This window comes from Haemorhous mexicanus, chromosome Z, assembly GCF_027477595.1.
Source record: "Haemorhous mexicanus isolate bHaeMex1 chromosome Z, bHaeMex1.pri, whole genome shotgun sequence".
In the NCBI taxonomy this organism is placed as follows: Eukaryota; Metazoa; Chordata; class Aves; order Passeriformes; family Fringillidae; genus Haemorhous; species Haemorhous mexicanus.
The window spans coordinates 6,129,027-6,153,464 of NC_082381.1; the positions used below are offsets into that span (position 1 = coordinate 6,129,027).

The 24,438-nt window shown below is 42.7% G+C and overlaps 1 protein-coding gene across 6 annotated transcripts in view; it reads left to right on the forward strand.

Annotated features, from left to right (window-relative positions):
* ZNF462 (zinc finger protein 462) overlaps nucleotides 1-23,211 on the forward strand; it is an 88,267-nt gene extending 65,056 nt beyond the window's left edge. For all 6 annotated transcript variants that reach the window (XM_059836812.1, XM_059836810.1, XM_059836809.1 and 3 more), the window contains 6 exons: nucleotides 6,347-6,611; nucleotides 9,128-9,264; nucleotides 14,548-14,771; nucleotides 17,179-17,311; nucleotides 21,761-21,875; nucleotides 22,809-23,211. In XM_059836812.1, the coding sequence (XP_059692795.1) occupies nucleotides 6,347-6,611; nucleotides 9,128-9,264; nucleotides 14,548-14,771; nucleotides 17,179-17,311; nucleotides 21,761-21,875; nucleotides 22,809-23,010 (1,076 nt within the window). In that variant the 3' untranslated portion in view covers nucleotides 23,011-23,211. The remainder of the gene's footprint in view (nucleotides 1-6,346; nucleotides 6,612-9,127; nucleotides 9,265-14,547; nucleotides 14,772-17,178; nucleotides 17,312-21,760; nucleotides 21,876-22,808) is intronic.
* The last annotated feature ends 1,227 nt before the right edge of the window (nucleotides 23,212-24,438 follow it).

The following is a 24,438-nucleotide window of genomic DNA, read 5'->3' on the forward strand; positions in this document are numbered from 1 at the left end:
TCTCTCTGTGGAAGTGCTGCAGATGAGAACTATTACTTACTATTTTCTTCTTGATGGGTGAAATTTATGTCCCTTGGAAGTTACTTTGATATTATCACAAGAAGCTGCATAGCCTTTGTAACTATCGTATGCACAAAATTTCAGAGGAAATTCAAAGTTGCAGAGAAATATGCATATAGCTTCTCTCACCTTTTCTGAATAATCAAGATTGCATAGTCCATGTGCCTTTCTCACTGCTCTCTTCTGAAATACATGTAATATCTTTCTCACAAAAGCTGGTCTGTCATGATCCAAGAAGTGGTCTTAAGAGATAAAACTGAAATAAATTCCACCAACAAGGTTTGGTTTGGTTTTGTTTGGGGTTTTTTTTTTTCTGGTTGGTTATTGTTTTTTGTTGTTTTGGTTTGGACTTGTTTTTTGTGGGAGTTTTTTGCGGGTAATGGTGGTGTATAAATCCCTTAAATGGCAATTTTATTCCAGGGCTTAATTTTCTTTACTTTTGATTACTCTTTGCTTTTTTCTTTGGGTGTGTGCAAGTGAGGGCACAAAACTTGTGTCTGTTATCTCTCACTTGTAACATTCTGGCAATGTAAAGGTTCTTAAGCAGAAATCAAAATTTAGGTAGAGGACTAGGCTCTCACTGTTTTTAAGCATGCAGTGAACAAGACTTGCACTATCTGTTTCCCTGAGCTTCCTCATGAATGTTTAGTTGCATCTCTCTGAGTCTTAGTCTATTCTGTCTTCCCCTCCCCTCAGCTTAATTTATTGCCAGAACATTTCACCCTCCCACATACTCTTCCTTCCAGGTCAGTGCTGTGTGGCATGAAGTGAACAAATGTGTGCAGTCTTCACAATCTTTGTATGGCACCCTGCTTCACCACCTTCCCACTTTTCAAGCTGTTGCCATTCATGACTCTGTGCAATCCTGCCACTCAGTCAGCTGGTGGTTTTGAATTTTGGAAGGGATTGTGTTCCTAAATCTCCTAAACTCCACCCTTACGCTTATCCTTAAGCATTTTAAAATAGCAATTTGCCTTATGTTGTCTGTTGTTGTTCTTTGGTGCAGCATTGCATCTTCACTTGGTTTTACAAATTTTTATCCAGAGGAGACTGCTGCTTTTCTGAGATCCTTGGAATTTTTTTTCTGTTGTTCTTCACAGAAATTTTCTTTTTATGAATGAATGGGGATAAAATTAAATAGCACTCCAAATATTTTCCTTTTAGTCTCTCTAGAACATTTCCTTGCAGATCCAGAATGTCCTAGGCCTGTATTAATATTTAATTTCTTTTTTTTCTCTCACAAAGTGTTACTAAGTACTTTCTTTTATTTATACATTCCCTTTGGGTTTTTTCCTTATCTCATGAGCCAAACATCTCCATCCCCAGTTTCACTGTTCTTACAAATACTGGTCTCCTTTGACCGGTTGATGTTTCTGTGTGAATATACCAGGAGAGCATGGTGTCTTCACTTTTATCTCCCAGTGACTTCTCCTGGCCCTTGAGCTATTAAATTATTAAAATTCTGTAAAGTCAACAGTGTCATTTTCCAGTGCACTCCAACAGCTGCTTTTTCTGAGCAGTGTTCCTCCCTCCACCCCTATCCATCATTCTGCAAGCATGAAAGGGTTTATATTCCATATGGCTGGTTCTGTCCACCCTGAAAGGATAGAACAGTATTTTAATTTCCTCCCTCTAAAAAGTCCTTTTCCCTCTTGTTTCTAGCTGTTGCTCCGTGTCTCTTGCTTAGATGTGTCTGGATGAATTTCTGCCCTCTTGTTGTTGGGTTTAGGAGTCTTGTGGAAGTGTTTTGCTGCTGTATGTGGTGTTCATTGATACCTCTGAAAATACCTACAAGCAGTTGAAACATCACTGAGTTTCTGTGTAAATTTTTATTTTCAGTTCTGGATCTGAAACTGCCTTTTTTTTTTTTTTTTTCCTCCTCCTGGAAGGGATCCCAAAGTTTTGTTTTCGTTTAGGTATCTCAAACGTGTTACATGCTACACAAGCTCCAATGAAACTTTGGATTTTCATTTTGCTTCTGTGGTGGGTTTTCGTTGTGTATTTTCTTTGTACATTTTTTCCCCAGTGTGTGACCCTGGGGTATGCAGGGAATCAAGCTGAATTTTCATGACTTGCTCTTTTGGCTGGGGTAGTAACTTCCAGATTTGTTGGCAGACTCAGATTTGTCCCAGTCTTTGGGACTGTACTCTGGATGAAGTTTTTGGAGTGATAGCATTCCTGACCAGGGATTTTAGTGTTCTGGGCATTCTGGAAATGCCCCTGGAGGGACAGGCATAGTGAGACTTGCTTGTATGTTCTTACCAGAATGCAGCAGTAATTTAGATACAGCTGTGCTGATAAATCACCCCATGGACAATAATTTCTTCTGCTTTCCTTTTCAACTTCTGGAATTTTGGGTATAAAAGTGCTCTTCTATACTAAGGAAAGATAATGCCTTTTGGATCCATAGGTGCTGGCAGGGGTTACATTATTTGTTGGCCTTGTTATTTGTCCTGTGCAGGTAATATGTAGGTAGATGCCATATGTAAAATCTCAAAATTGAGATTCACAGCATTGCTGCTGTTTTTTCCATTTTTAACTGCAGCAATCACTGTTAATTTTTGCCTGTTGACACTACTGTAGGTGTCCTTCATTTTATCTCAGATCATCCTATGCTGTTATCTTGTTTTTGAAGTTGCACAGTGAAGTCCTTCCATTCATTTTGAATAAAATTGGTCTTTAAAAAGGAGTCTCAGTGTTTTGGGTGTGGGCTTTTTTCGTTTGTTTGATTGTGTTGAATGAGTCAGGGCTAAGTGTTCCATTATCTTCCCTTTCATTGCATATATGAATGTGCTTTATTTTCTTCTGCTGCCTCAAGGCTGTTGAGTGGAAAAAAAAAAAAGCCTTTTTTCCTTAAAATGTATATGGTACTTCCTGGTGTTAAATTTTTCTTAATTTCCCTTCCATTCGTGTTTATTCGGTGCTGCTGTGTTTTACATGTACTTAATACAAATTTTCTTACATCTTCCTTTTGCTTATTTTAAATGTTTTCTGCTCTCTGATTTCATAGGCTTTTAGGGCCTTTTTTACTTTTTTCAGGCATGGATGGCTAAACTCTCTTCCTGCTTTAGGCCAAGGTTGTTAACACCTTATCAGAGAGCACCCAGCCCTTTGTGCCTGGGGGTGCAGGAAAAAGAAGAGGTGGAACTTGCATTGGGAACGTCCATGACTCAGTTTTTGGGTCAGTTCTGGAGGAAAAGCTCTGTTCCTTTCCTCCGTCATCCTCCAGCCTGGCATCCTGTTGTTGGGGCAGCACCTCCAAAAAGTGTCTGGAACATCAGCCCACTCTTCCAGCTGGAGTAGAGCAAGGAAAAATGCAGCTTTTAAAGCAGTGCTCTGTGACTGTGGATGTGCATCCCCTGGCCCTTCTCTAAGACACTGCTTTTGAAAAAAGAAATTAAAAAATAAAAAATCCAGAAGCTCACCCGCATCCACAGTTTCTCATTTGCTGGCAGTTTGCATTCTGTGTGCCAGAATGCATCTTTGGAGGCAGGCTCTGGTCACCTGCTGCTGGTTTTGGAGTGGCATAATGAAGGTGGGGCTCGCTGAAACCCAGGGGAAAACTTCTTCCCGTGCCTTCAGTCAACTTTGGGCTCTGTCCAGGGTGTTCCTGGTGGAGCTGGGCTGCCCCTTCATACCAGGGGAGCTGTCTGGCAAGCTGGTTCTCAGACACCATCAGGAGCCCTATGCACATGTGTTAATCCTGAGTGTTTTCCTTTAGGAAGTGCTAAATCTCGCGCTGCAGCAAGTGTAATGAGAGAATTGGGCAAGGGAAAAGGCAAGGAGTACACTAGGCCATGCATGCTGCCATTGTTCAAGAGTACAACTCACTGGAAAAACTCTTCAGATGGCTTTTTAAAATTCCTTTAAATGTCATGACTCTTTCAAGTGTAATGAAGCAATTTACTAAAAACCGTGGGGTGGCCTGTGTGAAAGGTAGAATTTTCTTCTGGCGATTGATGATGACAGGGAAAGCCACTTGATGTGCTTTTTTTTTGTTTGTTTGTGTTTTGGTTTTTTGTGTGGGAATTGACATGGAACTATCTGCTTCTGCAGTTTTCATATGCCAGATTCCACGGGGCTGTGTAAATAACCGATGGAAAGTCCGAAAGCTGGAATAATAGACACCAGATGATAGGAGGAGTAAAAACATCTGAAGCAGAGTAGATCTTGCAGACAACAGCAAAACTTCCTTCTCCTGAAAAGAATGGTTTTTCAGACCTGTAGCTTCCTTAGCCATGGATATCTCTGGGAGTGTGGCCAGGAACACTGGTGATGTGGTGGAAATTTTTGATCCTTTCTTCCTGAGGAGGGGAACAAGTGAGCCACAAAGTAGACTTCAATACCCTAAGAGTAATTTTGACTAGAACACATTAAAAAAAAAGAAAAAAGGAGAGAAAAGAAACAAACAAACAAACAAACAAACAAAAAAACCCTGTTTCAAATGCTATGAACTTTCTTTTTAGGCTGCCTTGCCCTTGCCAGGAAATCTAACACCATTTTGAGCTTTTAGACTCACTGAACCTGGTAGCCCAGAGAAGTGAGTCAGCAAATCCTGTCTGAGCCCTCAAGGTTCTGTTCCAGAGGAGGGGTGAGCGCACAGTTGCTGCCTTTGAGAGAAGAGAGACTTCTGCAGAGGGTTTTGCAGCTCCTCAGGGCTGTCCTGTGCCAAAGTAAAGGATGTGGGGAGCCTGATTCAAATGCAAGGGAAGGAAAGCCTTGACATTTAAACAGGTGGAGCTCACTGTGAGCCCTCCTGGTGAACAAACGTGCTGTGGAAGTGGTGGAAGCAAGGGATGATAAATGCTGTGTTGTAATCCAGCCTCACTCAGCTGATGGGGCTTGGATAAGAAAAACAAACCCATTTTACCAGAATCTTTCATGTCTCTGCCTTTCTATTTGCTGTGTACACCTGGTGGTGAAGCCAGGGGAGCCTGGAGACATTTACCTGCTGTGTCTCTTTTGTTTCGGGGTCTGGTTTGGTTTTTTTATTGTCATTATTTGTTACTCATTTCTTGGGCATGTGTAACCCCCTGCCTGTGGTAGTGGGAAAAGAAAGCAAGCATTTTGCTCTTTTGAAGACAGGTGGAGAAATCCCCACACTCAGTGCTGTATAGGCCTGTTTGCCTTTTGTTTCCCCATACTAATTGGTTGGAATGGATGGTGTTAAGTTCCCACAAATGTGTGTCTGTTAGGGAATTCTTATATATCTAGCCTTGGGGAATTCAGCTTTGGAAAATGAAGAACACATCAAAGCAGGAGGTGGCTAGTACAGTTTGTATCCTGACTTCCCTCCCACCTCCCCACACCCCTAGCTTTTCTTCCCCCTTCTAGAAAGCTTAGGAAAAGAGCCTTTTGTCTTCTATTCAGGAAAATTTCACTGAAATTAATCTGTGCTTTATTCATCTGCTTTGATTTGCGCCATTCATGGGCAGCTGTGGGTTATGTAGAACAAAGCAGATGGATTCCTAACCTCCACATTCAAGCAGTGTGTTGGGAAAGGTTCAACACCACACTCCCTCCCCCCACACTCCTTTTTTGGGGTATCTAACCAACATTATACAGCTTTCAGTTTCACTACTGAGACATCTCTGGACTCTATGCCTCCACATGCCATGAAAATGGTGTGGCAGAGTTCTGCTGGCTTGTGGAAGGGATGTATCTTTGGAGATCTCTTTTCTCAGTATGGCAAAACAGCAGTTTGAAACTTTGCTTTACTGGAATTTATGATTAAACATCTTTTTTTTCTAATGATGATTTAATTTCTAACATCATCAACATGAGTAGGGAAGAGTATCCATTTTTTTTTCTTCTTTTTTGCTTCTTTTTTTTTTTTCCATATAGATAGATTATTTACATGTACCCTGTTCCAGATCTTCACCTTGTGTGAACTGGCATAAGATATTTGAGAGGATCTGCTCTGATTTTTTGTGCCAAACACATAAAACATTTGGCAGTATGATTAAAGGGCTTTACCTTCAAAAATTACGTGTCTTAAAATCAGGCTTCTTTTTTAGACTACTTTAATTTAAATGTGTCACTCATTTTCTCCCTGAATCAGATCTAAAAAAGCGTCATTTACATTTCTCACCTTATAAATTGTCGAATACACATTAAATTGGATTAAGAAGTGCTGTACCTCTTAATCCCTTCAGAAAGCAGGATTAGTTTCATAACCAACAGTTTGGTCAACCCCCTCCAAAAGCCAGTAGGTTCTGGCATCATCAAACCTTTTTTAGATTTGTTGATCCACCTGGAATAACAACTCCACTCTGTTTCCCTGCAGACTCTTCATACTCGGAGCCTCCTGATGTTCAGCAGCAGTTGAACCACTACCAGTCTGCAGCTTTGGCCAGGAACAACAACAACATCAGCCCAATCCCACTTTCTGGGAGTGCTGCAGGAGTGGAAAAAGCAGAAGCCATCCTTAACTGTGAATTTTGCGAATTCTCTTCGGGTTACATTCAGAGCATCCGGCGCCACTACCGCGACAAGCACGGAGGGAAGAAGCTCTTCAAGTGCAAAGATTGTTCCTTTTACACAGGCTTTAAGTAAGTACTCTGCTAAACAGATGAACTGAACTCGTGAGGGGTTTTTTTTTCAGTGCTTGAAAAGACTTCTGAGGTCTTTGATGGCTAATAGGAACATGGCCACTGCTGACCAGGGAGAGGAGCGTAGGAAATGCCGTGCCAGATCACAGCAGCATCCATGTAATCCATTTTCTTCTCTCCTACAACAGCCGGTACCATCTGCTGCAGACAACAGCACAGTTCCAGAAGGTTTCAGAATCATGGAATTGTTTAGGATGGGAAAGACCCTTCAGATCATTGAGTTAACCATTAACCCAGCACTGCCAAGCCCATCGTTAAATCCTACTGACACATCTGCACATCTTCTAAATCCCTCCAGGGGTGGTGACTCAGCCACTTCTCTGGGCTGCCTGTTCCTGTGCCTGACAACCCTTTCTTGGAAGAAATTTTTCCTTACATCCAATCCAAATCTCCTCTGGTGCAACCTGAGGCCGACAGGTTCACAACATCCCCATTGTCCGCTTGGCACAATCCTTCTTGCTAAACTCATAAACTCTTCATTTTTCCACGAGTTGCAGATGTATCCCTCTGTCCAGCCATGCCAGTCTCATCTTTTGGCACATGGAGTCAATCTCCTCTTGCACCTTTTAGGATTTTCTCCTTGGAGAACATCCAGTGTTCCTGGATTCCTTTGTCTTCCAGGTTGCCCTCCCAGGGGACTTTCTCAACCAGTCCCTTAACCATGCCAAAGTCTGCCTTCTGTAAGTCTAGTGTGGCAGTCTGCTGCACCCCTCTTTACTTCTCTGAGAATGAAAAACTATCATTTCATAATCCCTTTGTCTTTAAGTGTGAACATTTTCTCTGCAGAAATAATGTACTTTCAACATGCAGCAGCATGAAACATGAGACAATCAAGTGTCCAGCAGTGACAGGGGAATTTATTTCACCTTACTGAAGAATCTCTTCTCATGTAATTTTATTCCCCCTCCCCCCAGTCTTTCTAGCTTAAATGACAGAACGATGCTATTCTCTAGCATATCTGATAGTATACAGAGAGATTTCAGAAAATCCAATTATTTAAATTTAAAGGCTCAGTGCCTTTTGTGTTTGTTTGTGCGTGTGTTTTTAGCTTCTCTTCTGTAAGAAAAGAGAAATAGGCACCTGTGCAGTTCATCATTTCCTCCTGATGTGCTGGGCCCTTGAGCATAACACCCTGAGCTGACATTTGAGGTCTTAAACTTGTTAAGAGTGACAGTGAACAGTAGGACTGGATCAAGGGAAGGAGTTCTGTTGAAGAAAATGTTAAACACAAACCTGAGAGAATCTACATGTGAGCAGCCTCTAGTTACATGTCTCTATTCTTTGTTGCTTCATCTTTACTCTCCCCATGTTAAAATTTCCTGCTTATGTTTAGTATCCTGATTGCTCTCTTAAATACTACCAGAAATTTACAGGTCCAATCTGTCTGTCTTTCAAGTGCCATTTCCTTTCACCTTGATATGATGATATAAATCAGGCAGCATTTAAACACGTTCATAGCAGTGTATTTTCTGTCTTAAAAAGGGGGAGGAGGAGGCAAAAAAGCCCCCAAAAACATGTCAATCCCCTCTTCAAGCCATCCTAGAAACTTAAAATCATGAGAGAAGTGACCAAAGTTGACAGAAATTTACCTGCAGAATTCAGTGATTGCTGGATTGGGTCCAAAGCCACTTTTTACTCTAGTTCAATGTGTCAAGCCCCTTAGTTTTTGCAAGGTTTATCATTGCTTTAGGAAAAAAAAAAAAAAAAACCAAGTGCCCCAAGTTTAGAGACAGCTCTTGATTTCAGTAGTTGGGCTTGTGGTTAAATGGATGTACAGTTAATTTCTTCTGTTATGCATAGCTCTTGCAACTTTTAAGTATGCAGCCAGTGTAATGCCAGCATGAAATTTTTGGTTCAAAAGTCCTGTGAAGGATTCATTCATTCTTCCACACTAATAAATACAGTATTCTAAGTCTTGGGTTTTCAGATCATTACAGCTGATGCTCTGAAAGTTAAACAACTCAGTGCCAAACTCGCTGTGAACACAACTCCCTTTGGTACCCACAACCTAAACAGTTTAGCTGGTTAGGTCAAGACGGTTAAGGATGTTTTGCCTGAAATAAGTTTGTCCTCCCCTCTGCAAGTCCAGAACAGCTGGCGGATTTTGTTCAACTTGCTGAAAATTCAACCTTCGCCAGAGAAAGCGCACTGAACGTTTCAGCCTGAAGACAGATAGTGAGCATGAAGGATGGGAATTCTTCTGCTATCTTGACTATAGCAGTGTGACTATATGGAGCAGCCCAAGCAGCAGAATATCTTGTCGCAACGAGTGTTTGTTGCTTTGAGGGCAGGAGCCTGCAGATTCCTCCGCTCATGTGTCGCTCACGTGAGCATCCCCTCTGCGGGGCCGCGCAGACAGGGCTGAGTGGCATCTGCACCTTTTTACACCACACATCCCTTATAGAGAGCTGTGGCACCCTCCTGACTGCTGCCATTGTCTCCCTCCTCTCTCACAGATCTGCTTTTACTATGCATGTGGAGGCCGGGCATTCGGCAGTCCCCGAGGAAGGACCCAAAGACCTTCGCTGCCCTCTCTGTCTCTACCACACCAAATACAAACGCAACATGATCGACCACATAGTTCTGCACAGAGGTAAAAACATCCATGTCTGTGTCTGTGTCCATTGAGGGGTTTGCTGGACAGGCCCCTGGTTCTGGTTTCAGTCAATATTTCAGTCTGGTTTCATTAAATTTTTCCTCTCTCTGTACATGAGGACAAATGCGTCAAAGGAGTCACTAGCCCTTGATTGTCTTTTTGTTTCATTTTTGTAAGATGCATCTGATTTATTTGCTCTAAAATTCAAAGTTTACCAGTGCTGAAACAGGACAGATTTGGGATAGTTTTTAAGGTTTTCCTCAAGGGAGGAGAAAAGCCATCAAACACTTGTTTAGAAAGAGTTGCTCTAATTTGCAACTTTGATCTAGGCCAGAATTGTGCCCTGACCATGTCCTTGCTATCTTAAAGGCCTTGCTATCATAAAGTTACCCAAAAGGCTTATCAGCTAACCGTAGAGGCCTCAAAATATCCCTTGATAAATTCCCTGAGTATTTTCTCCTCCGTGTTCTTAGGGACAAAATAATTATCTCATTTTTCGCTTTACTGTAAGACTCCTTTTCTGTCTACACCTCTCCATTTTTAAATTTGGTTTTTTTTTTCAAGCCTACTAAAAGTGGGAGTAGGGATTTCTATATTCTATTAACTGTGGGCTTGGTAGCTCAGAAGAGACAGCAGTTTGGGCTCTCTGGGCTGGGATTCCTGCCCACAGCTATCACACTTGATGCTTGTGGATGGTCTGTTGGCTGCCGAAATCCAAACCCATGTGTTGGGATGGCACTCTGCCTGCATGCAGGTTGGGCAGAGATTCACAGTGGGGTACTGGTGGTGAGCAAACACAGGTTTTGCATGCCATCTTTTTCCTGGAGGAGATTCTGGTGTGACAAGTGCTGTCGTAATTCCATGTCGTATGCCGCTTCTCAGTGCTGGTAGCTTGAAGTCCTTCTTGTACCAGCTCAGTGAGCTTGGCAGAATTCAGATTTCTTTCTGCTAGCAGGGCTTCTGTGAGGGAACAGCTGGGGAAATGACCTGAAAGCACATTACAAAGCTGACACACTTGTTTTCAAGGGTTTGGCTGGTGCTTTGGCTTTTACTTCCTGCCCTTGAAGGTGTTGCTGTGTCAGATTTTGCCTGGTTTTTTCCATTTTGTGGCCATGCCAGGGCTCCAACAGACAATGCCAGGCCTTTAAAACAGAGGGGACTGGATGGGTTTAGGGTATTTTCCATCTTGCATATTGGGTTGGATATTGGGAATGTCCAGTTGCAGAAGTGGAAGAGCACTTCATGAGCTCAAGCAGCTCTACTGCTTTTGCAGAGCTGTTTCTGACCAGTTGAAAGGAGGTTGTCACCTCCTGGGTGAGTGAAACTGTGGATCTCTTCTTCTGTAGGACTTCCTTCAGTTGCAGAAACCAACCTCAAAGAGTTTTTGCTGCTGGAACAAACCTTATGGCAAAAGGACATAAAGGTCTACACACCACAGTGCTGGGGGGAGGAGAAAACAGAGTAAAAGAAATTTTAATGCAAATGGGATTATAGCTGATGAAGTCTCAGAGGCCACAAAAGGGTTTTCTTTGACATCACATATCCAGGGTTCATACTTAGAGTGATTTCTTGTGCACACATCCAGCTAAAAAACAGCCCTCTGCTGTTGTGTTTAATTGTGTGGCAGCTGAAGCAGATGGTTTTGACAAGATTTAATGTGTACTGGAAAAGAGACTGAGGGATAGTCAATGTAGTCTGAGATAGCCTTCCTGTTTTATGGCCATTGCATTGGCAAAGCAAGGGCATAACCCTGAGCTGCAGCCCAAGAAAATTAGTTTTGAGGTAGATGGAGTGGTGCAGTATGTAAAATCAGGAGTGAAGGATTCGATCCATTCATAGTTAATGTTCCTTTTGTGCAAAAGGCATGTTTACAGATGCATGACTCTTGCATTACTTCCAAGTTGCTGCACCCCTAATCCTTGGTGAAACAGCATGTGCTTGAAATGGAGAATATATTTGCCTCCTAATGAGTGGCTACGGAGGCTGAATTTCACAGGGTGAAAGCAGTATCAGCTATAGGCTTGAATGCTTAGTGAGGAAAAAAAAATATAAGGCAAGGAATTTGTTTTCCATGAAGAAGAAGTTCCAAGAGCTTCTCTCATGTACCACCTGTCCCTGGCCAGTGCCAGGGCAGTTCAGCCTCCCTCCCGTGGGTGCAGAGGGTGCTGCAGGTCAGTCAGGAGAAGTTTGGCTCTCTAGTTCTTCCTGGTCTTTGTGACAGGCAGGAGGAGACAGGGAATTCCTGATCTCAGCAGCATGTTAGCCTTTAATTTATGCAGCACAACACAGTTAGTGTGTCACAGAATCAGGTTGGAAAAGTGCTCTGAGACCATTGAGTCCCCACCTTGTCCCCAGCCCAGAGCTCTGAGCTCCAGGTTCTCCTGGGGCACCTCCAGGGATGGGGACTCCAGACCTCCCTGGGCAGCCCCTTCCAGTGCCTGACCACCTTTTCTCCTGATGTTATCCTTTCCAGTAGCATTCCCCTCATGCATTTTGAAGTATATTACTGTTTTTCCAGGGCTGAATCCAACTTAACAAGTTCACTGTTGGCTATGCTTTTAAATCCTTGGGCATTTTTATTCTTTATCCTTCCTTTAAAGAACATAGTGATTTTCTTTTTCATATAAGAGAATAACACCCATATGTTTCGAATAGTAACCTTTAAGGTAGATTTTCAAATTTACCTACCTCCCCAAAGACTTCCCTGCTACAGATCCTAGTTCCTTGCACTTGCTTCTTGCATGTGTTTTTTTCTGGCATATTCCATTGTATATGCAGAACCCTTGTTCAGTGCTTGCTTTTGACTGCTGGAATCCAAATACTACTTGTTCTGTGGGTGTAGTTTTGGTTTCCAGGCAAAAATGTGTATTTTCAAAATCCAGGATGACCAAGTAATTGGTCTGTGTCTAGATAGTAGGACTGTTGGATTTTTTTTTGTTGTTGGTTTTTTTTTTGGTTTTTTTTGGTTTTTTTTGTTTACCTTTGAGGGAAGGAATTGAGTTGTGCTTTGATGTGCTGCTGAACAAAGATTTCTCCTTAAAACTAAAGACTAATAAAGTCCTGAGCTCTCTTGTGCCTTGAGCCAAAAAATGTATGTCTGCTTTGAGAATAGTTAGTCATTAATGTCCTTTCAGTTCATTCTCTGATAGAATTAGCCTGAATATTCCAGCCTAGTGGAAGGATTGGATTTCTTAAACCAAGAAAATGCTTTTGTTAGGTGTTTATTTTGTTGTTAATTTTTTAATTGTCACTCTTGCAAAATTGTTCCACAAGTTGGGACATCTTTTTGTGAGATTTCCACAGTGGTCTTTGATTAGACACAGATGGAACTTAGAAGAAGTCTCATGGGGGTAAAGAAGCTACCTCTTCAATTTTTGTGTGGGGCTTTATGGTTTGCTGCAATTTTGTTGGTTGTCCAGACATGATAAGTGAATTCTAAATGAGTAATTAAATAAACAGGGCTTTGCAGGGGCAAGCTGGAGGTGAGAGCATCACCTTAAGAAATGTAACATTCCAGGTCCAGCTAGCCCTGCAAGTTCCAAAATCATAGCTTGGAGGAAGCTCACTGACATGAGTACATCATGTAAAAGTTATACATCATTCCCTGAAATTGAAATCTAGAGTTGCTATTGGTGTCTATTTTGCCCTTCTCTTGCTGTGTTGCCTTTGATTTTGGGGCTCTGTGTGTGTGGTTGTGAGGTAATAGATTTTGCTCACGTGAATAAGAGAACGCTGCTCTACTTCAGGCTGGTAGGTTTAAAATTTTATACCGTGGCGTGTTTTAGCCTTTTTAATCCGTGACAGCTGTTAGAGGAAAGGTGAATGTTAAAATATTTTAATTAGTATTTCTGTTTTTTAAGACTTCCCTTAGCTTTTTCACTTCTGAAACTGGCTGTGTCACTTATTTCTGAGAGTCCAAAAGCACGCAGCTGCAACAACCTTGTAAAAAGTTTCTCTAGTGATCTCAGCAGCACAGCTTTGAATTCTGCTGTGTCTTAAACCCTATTCTCCCCTCCCCTGTTTCCACCCTGAATGGTCACTATTTCGTTTCTCTATAGTTAGAGAAGCTGCTGTTGGTCACCAGCAGATCCTCATTAAGGCTTTATGAAAAGAATCATAAGTCTTTGGGTGTTTGTTTATTTGGGGTTTTTTTGGGGTTAAGGCATAGCCTTGTGGAAAACTTCAAAAAGAGGAAGTTAGGAGATAAGTTTTCTGCTCAGGGAGAAGCTAGGCAGGATGGAATATTTTGTTGAGCTGTAGAAAAAAAGAGTCTTGCTGTAAAGGGAGTGTGTGTTTCTGTAGTTGTCTTTGGATGTAATTTTACCCTCCTCTCTAGAAGAAAGGGCCCGTTGGCTCAGATCCATGTGTGCACTGCCACGTCTCACATTCCTTCAGCCTTCATGTCTACCATAAGAGATTCAGGCCTCTTTTTTTTTTACTCCTATCCTTGGGGATGAGCCTGGATGAGGAGGATCAAAAAACCCTCCTTTAGTATGCAGTGCATAAGGAGGAGCAGTGCTAAGTTTCAAGTGTTCTAGCTCAAAACGCCAGTTTGGGTAACAAAAGCCTTAATGAGGATCTGCTGGTGACCCTCAGCTGAAGGGTGAGATTTGGGGTTTCTCTGGTGTGCACAGCGTGGAGGGAACCACAGTGGATGAGTGTTGAGGCACATCAGATTCTGGCTGTGTCAAATGACCGAAATTAATTGCTGCTCTGTTAAACATCACTGCTTTGTTAGAGGGAGTGCAGAGTTTAAAAACTCAGCAAGAGCATTTTCAGTACATCACGCATGCAGAGTTTGGGCTTTCTGAAAGCTCTGCATATGTCAGGAAGTTTCTGCTGCTGGCTGAACTTGCACAGCCTTTTTCCAGGGAGAAGTGCTGCCTTGCTCACCTTCTCAGTCCCCAGAGGGCAGGTTTGGGTGTGGTGGTGAGGACACCAGTTCCAATTTGTGCAGAGCCAGCCGGGTGTGATGCTTTGCGAAGCACACCCTGCAGCTCCCCCTGTTTCTTACTTTAATAGAAGCAGTTCCCAGCTGCTGTCAAGTACTGAACAAAAACAAACTTTTGGTCTGGGCTGATTTATGGCTTGTTTTGTGTTCCTAGGCTCTGTTCCTCTGACTCATAGATGGAGTCTCACTTGGCCCAAAACCTTCCCATTCCCATCCTCTTCACCCCATCACCAGTCACAGAGGACACCTGCATTTGTGGCTTTTGGAGATCCTGGCAGGCAGGATTGATTTCCTGGTGTTGTTAAGTGAGTGTTGTGCTGTCCCCACAGAGGAGAGGGTCGTTCCCATTGAAGTCTGCCGTTCCAAGCTGTCCAAGTACCTGCAGGGAGTCGTTTTCCGCTGTGACAAGTGTACCTTCACCTGCTCCAGTGACGAGAGCTTGCAGCAGCACATAGAGAAGCACAATGAACTGAAACCTTACAAATGCCAACTCTGCTACTATGAGACCAAACACACAGAGGAGCTGGACGCTCACCTTCGAGATGAGCACAAGGTAGGACCCAATAAACTTTCAATTTGTGGCAGTCTAGTCTTTGCAAATACTGAGTTGGTTTAATTTGCATGTCTGGCTAGCCAGCTTGACATGGGGTTATTTTTTTTTATCCCTCCCCAAATCTGAAAAGTAATCCCATGTTGTGTTTCCCTTTCTCATTTTTCTCTTTATTTATATTTTTTTTTCCCCTTCAGAAACTGAAAAATAGTCGTTTCTGAAGCTGTTCAGATTGATCAGAATTGGCAAACTGCTGCTGCATGCAGAGTGTGATTATCTGGAAAAGGCTCTTGTGTATGCTGGGTTTATCTAAAGGGGGATGAGGAAAGAGTTGTGGAACAATACCAAGGCAGTGTGATTCAGCCCTTGTGAAAGGCAGGAGATTCCAAACACGGGATTGCTCTGGTAACTTCAGCAGCATGACATGCCACGCATATTTTAATAACAAAGAGGTCTATACATCCCCTTTTACCTTTAACAAGGGAAAGATAAACAGCAAGTCTAACCAGGTCCTCTGTTAAGACTGCTCTGGAGTTTTTGTGGATTACCTGAGAGCATATCAGGTCCAGTGTTTGAGAAGTCATTAAAGGCTCTCCACAGACTGCTAGCTTTGAATTTCTGTAGCTGAGAAGTGTTGAAGTTCTAGAACTGAGATGTGTTTTGGAATATTTCCTAGAGTGCTTCCTTGGCAAGTTTCCAGGGGAAGCAGCTATATGCCGTCCCCTCTTGGAGCTTAGCTGCCCACTAAAGGTCCTCACTAAAAGCTTCGTTGACGGAGTGACTTTTCCTTAAAGCCAAGTATATATTGAAGGTATTAGCAGCAGAATCCCAGGAAAATAAAGGAAAAAAAAAACCCAAAAAACAACAGTTTTCATGCTCAAAAAATAGTTGGCCATCTTAGAAAACCAAACTTTGTTAATTTATGTTGGCGTGCTAGGCTCCTCTGCCACCTTTATTATTTCTGGAGAGTCTTCTGTGGTTCAAATGGTACAGAAGGAGTTCCACACCTCCTGGTGCCTGCTGTATCCATCCAGGAGGAACTATTGCCTGGGTTTTTTTGACTCAGTGCATCAGTGTGGGATAATTATTCTCTTAACTTAGCTCTCCCTTCTGATCTGGACCTGCAGTGCTGGTGCTGGTAGTTTAAGGTATCATTTCCCCTTTTTTGAGGGGGTAAATTATACCTCTCCAATTTGTGTCTTAAGTTCTGGGCTCAGATACTACCCAGGTTGTATAGTGCACCTTAAAAAGAGTTTCCTTCACAAGAGCTGAGTTGAATCAAGTGCCTTGCATGTGGTCTTGTTTGTTTAATCCTGTGTGGGTGATATGTTAAGTTAGACAACCTGATCACAACTGTCTGTAACCCAGTAATAGGAATCCTCACACATCCATATTCAGGATACTTTGCTGTTTGGGTGTATCCTACAGCCTGCTTCACATCCTCCTTGGGATCATGCACATTTCCTTTCCCACAGAGGGGTAAAGAGCAGTCAGTGGGTGTTGCTGTTTCATTCAACCCCTTGCAGGATGCATTGTGCTGCACTCACTGCTCCGTCTCCATCCCCTCTGCCGGCGTGGCTCAGTGCCTGTGCTGCTGGAGGGCTGTCTCTCTGCATGAAAGATGAATCCAAAACCCTTCCCAGCAGTGATCAATGAGCTCAGAGGGCGCTTGTCATGCAGCAAGTATTAGCCTTAGTGTCCTGGTCACGCTCCACGCTCTCCGCCTCCGCTGTAAATCTGGGCTGCTGCTCCGCTGTTCCTCTTGGATGTGGAGCAGTTCCTGACTCCTGTGCCCTGAGCTGCTCCTTTCATACTGCTGCTGTGAGCTGTTAAGTAGCTGGTGCATTTCACCCCAGGGTTAGCTGAATTTGACTGCTGGGTGAAGTGTTCCCATTATAGGCTGCTGTATCAGTTTGCAAAGCACTTTGCAGCCCGGGCGTAATGAAAATTAATCTGTTATTAATGAGTGAGAGTGTATGTGCCACACAGCAGCCATGGGCTTAGTGGAAAAAAAAGAACCATCCTTTCATGAATAAAGCTGAATGAACCCGTCACAGAGAGTTTCTCTTCAGCGTGGATGTGTGGTAGCAGTGTTTGATCACAGCAGTTGAATTATGCCATAAAAATGAGGATACGACTCGATGTTTTACATCTCTTGGATGAAGAAATGAAGGGGGTTTGCCCAATCTCATTAATTATCAAAAAAACAGAAATGAGAAATGCAGAATAAACAGCAATGGAAGAATCACTGCCCCTGGAAATAAATGAGTGTTACTTTGATTACGGGGACTGCACGTCACCTCGAGCTGAGCAGGCTTTGGGGTGTACTTGGTCTTGTTCTTCATTTGTGGCCACTTTTCTGGCTGGTTGGTGATTGTGCTGAGTGCTAACAGAAGTGTTTCCTTCAAAGGTGAGTCGTAATTTTGAGCTGGTTGGACGGGTTAACTTGGACCAGTTGGAGCAAATGAAAGGGAAAACAGAGAGCTCTAGCAGTGATGAAGAAGAAAAAGAAGAAGAGTTAAGCCCCAAGGCTCAAGAGAGAGGTCAGTGCAGCTCTTTGATGTGTTGGGGGGAGTTTGTTGGATTTTTTTGGGCGCTGCAGCCTGTCTCACCAGTCCAACCATGCCAGGTCAGCTGTTGAGTGGACAGCACATACTCTGCAGAAATACTGACAGAATGTGGCTTTCCTAAAGACACAGCTCCTGTGGGAATCTTGTGTTTCTAATCTTCCTTACAAGTTTTTTGCCTGTTCAGAGAGAATACATACAGAGAAAGCACAGATAGCATCTGTGAGTAATCTGCCTGTTCAGATACCATCTATAAGGGCCTGGAAAACTATGTAAGTGTATTTTAGTGGCCTGTCATATTTTCTGTTTTGGTAACCAGTTTCCAGCTTTCACTTGGCATTGCCCAAGTGGGGCATGAAGGCTGCTTTATGGGCTGTTACTTATCTCTCTGCCCAGCATTCTTTGTCAGACAGTCAGTCCTGTTTGCATTTGCTGCTGTTGGCAGCTCCAGAACCAGGGTACATCCATGCCCACCTGTCTGTACCATTTTATATTTAAATATGTGCCTAAGTTTGTATCAAAGGATAATCCCACTGACTTCAACAAAGCTAGGCCGTATACTTTTGGTTTGGTTGAATTTAGATCAGCAGAGGAAAAGTAAGTTCTCTGATAATTAAAGGAAGGATTTCCTTTCCTTCTCCCATGAAAGGCAAGTTATTCCAATATCTGGTGTAACTGTGTTTTGTTCTGGTGCAACAATGCATCATGTAATGCAACAACTCCTTTAATATCTTTAGTCCCCTCATTAGTTTGAAGGCCACCCAATTCTTGATGCTGACAGCTCCACTTAGCCAAGTTCTGTGCACTTCAGCTAAAGGTGCCACCATCATGTTCAGTGAACATTTTCCTCCTTATTTTTTAGGTTTCAAACTCATCCATGAGCTTTTCACAAAAAAATAATAAGGCATCTCTGTACATGTTTTCAGGCATTGAAAAATTCCCATTTCTGGATTCACAGGGAGTTTACAAAACTGGGGGGGGTTCAGATCATGCTTCTTACCTTATAACAGCAACACCCAAGCATTTTGGATTTTGTGTCCTTGCAGCATGAATTCAGTTTGCGCTTATCAGCAGTGCTTCAGGAGCACTTAGTGATAGCTTTTGACTTAAAAGAGAATGCAGGCCAATTGGATAGGAAGCCATTTATGTTTTAGAGAAAAATACCCTGCACAAGGTCTTAGAGGTAGAAAAATCAGAGGAGGGATGTCAGTTCCATGTGTGCATCTCAGAGTTCAGCATTCTTCAGGGACAGCTCTGACCCTCTCGGCTTCCTCTGTGGCTGGAGCGGTGATTGTGTCATGAAATGACTAAAGCACCAGCTCACCTCAGCTGCAGATGCCGCAGGCTGATTAATGTCCTGTGTAGACCCACAGCTAGCAGGGGGTGAGGAGTCAAGCTGTCCTTGTGAGGATTACCTTAGCATTACACACAGGCACAGGTGCTGAGGTGACCTTGGAGGCTGTGGTGCCCGGACCAAGGAGAAGAAAGTGCTCTCTGCCAAGCCTCACAAATCCCTGTGCATGTACCACATATGCAGAGGGGGCAGCCCAAGGTGAAGTTCATTGTTTAAACTGGCTTTAGGTTACACCCTGGAAGTATAAAAGCCATCACCTTCCATGCTGGAGTGTTACATGTGCAAGGGTTAACAGATGTGCTGTACTCATGTTTCAGAGTTAAGCAAGGCAGCGTTTTGATGATGCTGTACTTTTTTCTTTTTTCTTTTTTTTTTTTTCACCTCTGTCTCTGTTTTCTTTAATCTGTGGCTGGCTAAAATGATTTCTGCATGCTTGTTTGGATGACCAGCCTAAAAAACTCAGGCATATTTTCAGGTTTGCTTTGCAGTGTTTCTTTCTTCTCTGGCCTGTAGGGTTGATGTTTCACCACGTTTTTTTTTTTTTTTTTTTGTCCTTTTCAACCTCTTAACCATTTGTAATAGATTATTGTAAAATAGGTAGAAAATGCAGAATACTCTTACTACAGCAAAGATAGTAGAAAAGATCCAGTTGTATTGATTGCATTTTTCTAGGTAAGTTGTGTGAATTACCACTCTTAAGGTGCAAGATTTCTGAAAAATGTCCCAGTGAGACAGGAACTGAAGGATGCTAAGTTACATGCTGGCATCTCCCTAGGCATTTTCAGAAGATCCTTCTGACACAGAAATGGTTTTCCCCGGTAGCAGAGAGCCAGACCTGTGGTTTCAAACAGAGCCTGTCACAGTGGCTAATGCTGTCACAGCTTTCAAACCACATCAAACTGTGCAGTCCTGGGTGCTGCTGGGATACACCTGGCAATTCTAGCCTTTGTGGTGTTAGCAGGAAGTGGGATTTGCTGAGAGTGCCTCCGTGTGCTCCAAGTATCTGTCTGAGGTCTGTGACTGTGGGAGAATCAGGATTTCTTCCCTGGATTCACCACTTCGACTTGAGCTGCTCTGTGCAGTGCTGAAGGTGCAAATAAGAATTTGGGGCTGCTTCACATGAGCTGCTGGACTAAGTAAAGGCCATTGTCCATGTGGACAGGCAGAGCTGGGCAGCAGAGCTGAACTGTACTCATGGATGGGAAAGGATGGGGTGGTAAAGGATATAGAATAATCCATGTCTGGGGGAAAATGAAGTCTGGCATAGACCATGCCAAGAACAGCTTTTCCAGGTAGAACTGTGCCTCAGAGAGAGGCTGTCACTGATCTTTATGTCTTGGTCTCAGCAGGTCAAGAGGTGTTTTTCCATAATGGGCAAAAATTAAGTGTCCATGAGTGTTTGTGTGACAGAGCAAAACCACAGAGAGGTCAGGGGTGTGTGCAATCTGTTACTTCTCCTCTGCAGGACCCAGAGAAGAGCAACTTCTGATAATCCTCCAGGGAAGCAGCCCAAATTCACATCCCTAGAGGCAAAAGTTACTGGGGAGTAGGATGAATAAGATAGTGTTGTCTGAAGGGGTGGTGGATTTACTAGAGTAACATTTGATAAACTTAATGGGATTTGCAGGTGTAAATTATGGACTGGCTTGGGTTGGAAGAGCTCTTTAAAGAGCATCCTAAGAGTCTCAGTCTCTTCCACAGTCAGGGTCACCTTCCAGCCATGACAGGTTGCTCCAAGCCCCATCCATAGCTATTCTCTTAAATAGAGAACATCAGCAGCATTTGCTTCCAAAACTATTACCCAGCAAAAATATTTATCTCTCTGTCATGACTAGTCTGTGTATTGCAGTGTGTTTATACATTTGTGCCATGCTTAAGGTGTTAAAAATCCAGATGTAAACTGAGCTGATGGCATTTGATGTTTGCATTCTGGGCTTCCCCAACACAGCAGCTTTATGGCATTTAACCACATAAGAAATAAACCTCCAACAATAAGAAATACAAAGTGGATTTTTTTTTTTCCTTCATGGGAAGAGGCCAAAAAATTGTGTCAAGAACCATTCCATATAAAACTGAAGTAAAGGTTAACTAGTGAGAAGTGTGTCACAAAAATGCTTTTGCAGGACTTAGGTTTGGATAATAGGAGATGTGTGAGCAATTTTGAGTTCACAGGCTGATCCTGAGCAGAGGAAATCTGAGAGTGAAGAAATCAAGTGAGCAGAGATCAGAACCAAAATTAAGCAAAATCCCTATTCTTTTATTATGTAGTTCAGGAGGAGTCAGAAAGACATTCTGTTGATTTCTTGCTTAAGATAATCCCTGCTAAGGAATTAATGCTCTGAGCAGATGGTGCTGTCTCATTTCCAGCAAAAGAATCAAGTGAGATAGTTCATGCAATTATTTTCAATGGCTTGTGTGGTGATCTTCTTAATTTGTGAGAAAATGTTTCATCTTTTGTCAGAGCAGGCTGTGTTCACATGGAGCTTGGCTTTCTGGAATATCATTCCCTGAGCCGCCAGTGACTTCACTCATACTACAAAGTGCTTGACACTTCTGCAAATGAGGCCCCAAGCACTTTGTATGAAAGATTAGGATGAGCATGAAACACCTATGCAGTTAAGATGCAGCACTTAATCCATGAGGCTTTATGATCTATTACAAGAATCACATGTTAAATGTACCAAATCCGTGTGTTTCCTAAAATTTGTGCTACCGGTTCCAGAATTACGGATGGACTTGAGTGGGGATTTTTGATTTTGCTTTCCTAAGCTTTGCAGTTTGGGTTCAGAATTTGAATTCCATGGTCTCTTCATTTGTTGAAATAGAAGAGCAGGGTCTAATAACTTGTTACCCTTACTTGCAGAGATGCTTTAAGACCTAGGGCAGGATTTGTCACTTGCAGTGTCACTTTTCTTTTCAGCACTCCATTTTCCCAGTTACTTGACAAGAAAGTCCTTTTGCTTCTCTGGAGTGAGAGGTGCAGCTGAGAGGACCAGAGTAGGATAGCTGTGGTGAGAATTCCCTTCTTGCCCTGGCATTTCTGAGCTCATGGGGTGTGCTCTTTTTTCCAGATCCCATGATGTTTCCTGACAGCAGTGCTCCAGAGAAACGCTTCCCGTGCGAGTTCTGCGGCCGATCCTTCACCGAGGGCTCCGAGTGGGAGCGGCACGTGCTGAGACATGGCATGTGAGTTGGTTTGTGTTCCCTTGCCAAGCAGCCAAAGGTGGCAGTAGATCTCTCTATGTTCCCCCCCCAGCCCATCCCTGCCCTCCCAAAAAGCTTAGTAAATGCCAACACAGTTCTGCGAAGACCAGATTAGTCTTTGGATAGTCATCGAATGTCTCTGCGTCCTTTTAAACTCTGCTGCCCAGGGTGGCTGTAAACTGTAGGGTTTAACTGTGATTCTGAAACTTAGGATTGTTCCTAGGTGAATGCCTCTTGGCCAGGATTAACTTCCCCCAAGTGTGCCGTTGATTTTTAAAAATTTTTTTCCTCTCTAGGGCAGTTTGCACACTGTAGGATGATAGACATCACAGATAGGAATCTCTGGAGCAATCTGTTTCCTTCTTTTGATGTAGATCTCACCGGTAGCAGAGACCTCTTTCCTAGCCAGAGTTTGTTCAAAGAGTAGATTTCATTCAAGGCTGCTGACATGTGGGAAGCATCTGAATACAATATTGTGGGTTAACTGCAATGGAATGAGAAATAATAACTTCTCTTACCCTTAAGAGAATGTAAGTCTGAGCATAAGTACTGGAAATGCTGCAACATATGAAAGGTTTTATTGGATTTCATTAACTCTTTGGGAAAAGCACTTCTTTCCTGTACCTTCAGTGCCTGCTAAGTCTTGTTTACTAGGAACCACCTGGGAGATGGGAATAAACTTCAAGTGCCACAGTTTGAGCTCATCCTTCTGATCCCAAATCCGTCCCAGCGCAGAACAAACAAAGATTATGTTTCAGGGCTGTCCCGAACCAGCAACTTCATTCCTCCTCCTTCTCCTTTCCTTTGGAGCCAGTGGTGTGGCTGCCTTTTTGGAGGGTGATCTGCTGCTGTCCCTCCTGTGACAGGCATGGGCCTGGCTTTGCTGCATGCCCTGACTGTTGCTGTTCTCCGCAGGGCGCTGAACGAGAGCAAGCACAGGAGCGGCGAGGACAGCCAGCCCAAGGAGGACGTGGAGGACACGGCCAGCACACTGCCAGAAGAGAAGGAAGGCATCGAGGCCATGGTGCTGGACTACTCCCACACTGGGGAAACAGCTGTCAGCATGGTGGCTGCTGACCAACCTCTCCTAGACACCCCGGAGGCCAAAAACGAATAAGAAAAAGCGTTTGGTGTGGTTCTAATCGACAGTACTTGAACAGTGATGAGCGGGGCGGGGCGGGGCAGGGAGAGCAGAAGGAAGAAATAAAGCTGCTTTTAGGACTGAATGATCTATTTTCAAAGCACTGGTACCTGTGTGAGTGTGTGTATATTAAAGTTATTTAAGTGATGGAATAAGTGGCTCCATTACATCACTGCATCTTTGTTTTCCTCCTGGATCTGACGATGGGAAGTTATGCTCATCTTTGGACTAATGAAGCTAAACTCCCCGTGTTTTTCCTACATTTCACATCGTGCTTTGCAGTGGAGACTTCGATTGTTTTATGAGTGGAAGCGTCGTGAGCGTGGAAGAAGTGGTAGGGGGACAACTTTTGGACGCACAAGTTTGTGTGCGTTTTTCTAGTTTTAATACATAACGCTTTTCCAGACTGAAAGCAATTGCTTTAGAAAAGAAAAGAGAAAAAAAAAAAAAAAGAGGAAAAAAAAAAGGAAAAAAAAAAAACACCACAGGGAGAAAAAAAAAAAAGGAAAACAGAAAAAAAAGAAAAAAAAAAAACAAAACAGAAACTGCTTTGCTTAAAACAGTCACCTGTTTCCTAGTACCTCAGAATTAACCAAGGGAGATCTCTGCATTTGTCAGTACTACCTGTTGTTGTTGTGGTTAAATGTAGAGAGACTGCTGGGCAAGGTGGTGAATGGAGGAAGAAAAAAAAAAAAAGTTTTAAAGAAAGGAAAAACAAATTGTGCTTAAAATCCCAGTGTGGGTTTTATTTCTTAAAATACTGTGATTTTTTTAATTATTTTAGTAAAAAAAAAAAACAAAAAAAAGAGAGAGATACTTTAATTCCTAGATAACTGTTTGTGAATTGTCATCCTTTATTCCAGGTAAGCTGTTTGTTAGTATTCAGTTATAATTTTAGTATTTGGTAGATTTCATGTGACTGATTGTGCGGTTTTGTTTGCCACACATTTTGTTTTCTATCAGCCTGAGGTGTTACAAATACAGCACAATTAAGTTTCTCATGTAAAAATGAGTATTTCTTTTTGAGTGGGGGACAGGGAAAGGAGACTAGATCTTGTGAATAGAACCTTTTTTTGTTGTCGCTGTCGTCGTCGTCGTTGTCCTCGTTAATTTTAAACATAATGGAGATAACAAAGAAGTTTTAACTTAAAAAAAAAAAACTAAAGAACCAAACTTACAGCACAGCTATGCAGCTCATGGGCCAAACACATGGGTCCTCATAACCGTTCTGTTGCTTGTCATATTAACATCTATCAGTCTCACAACTGTAACTTTTCGTTGAGATTGGCTGCCTTTTTTTTTTCTTTTCTTTTTTTTTTTAACTCCGTCTGTGGTTTGTGCGTGGGTTTTTGATTGGTTAATTTTTTTTGTTTGTTTGTATTTCTGTTTTGGTTTTTTTTTGTT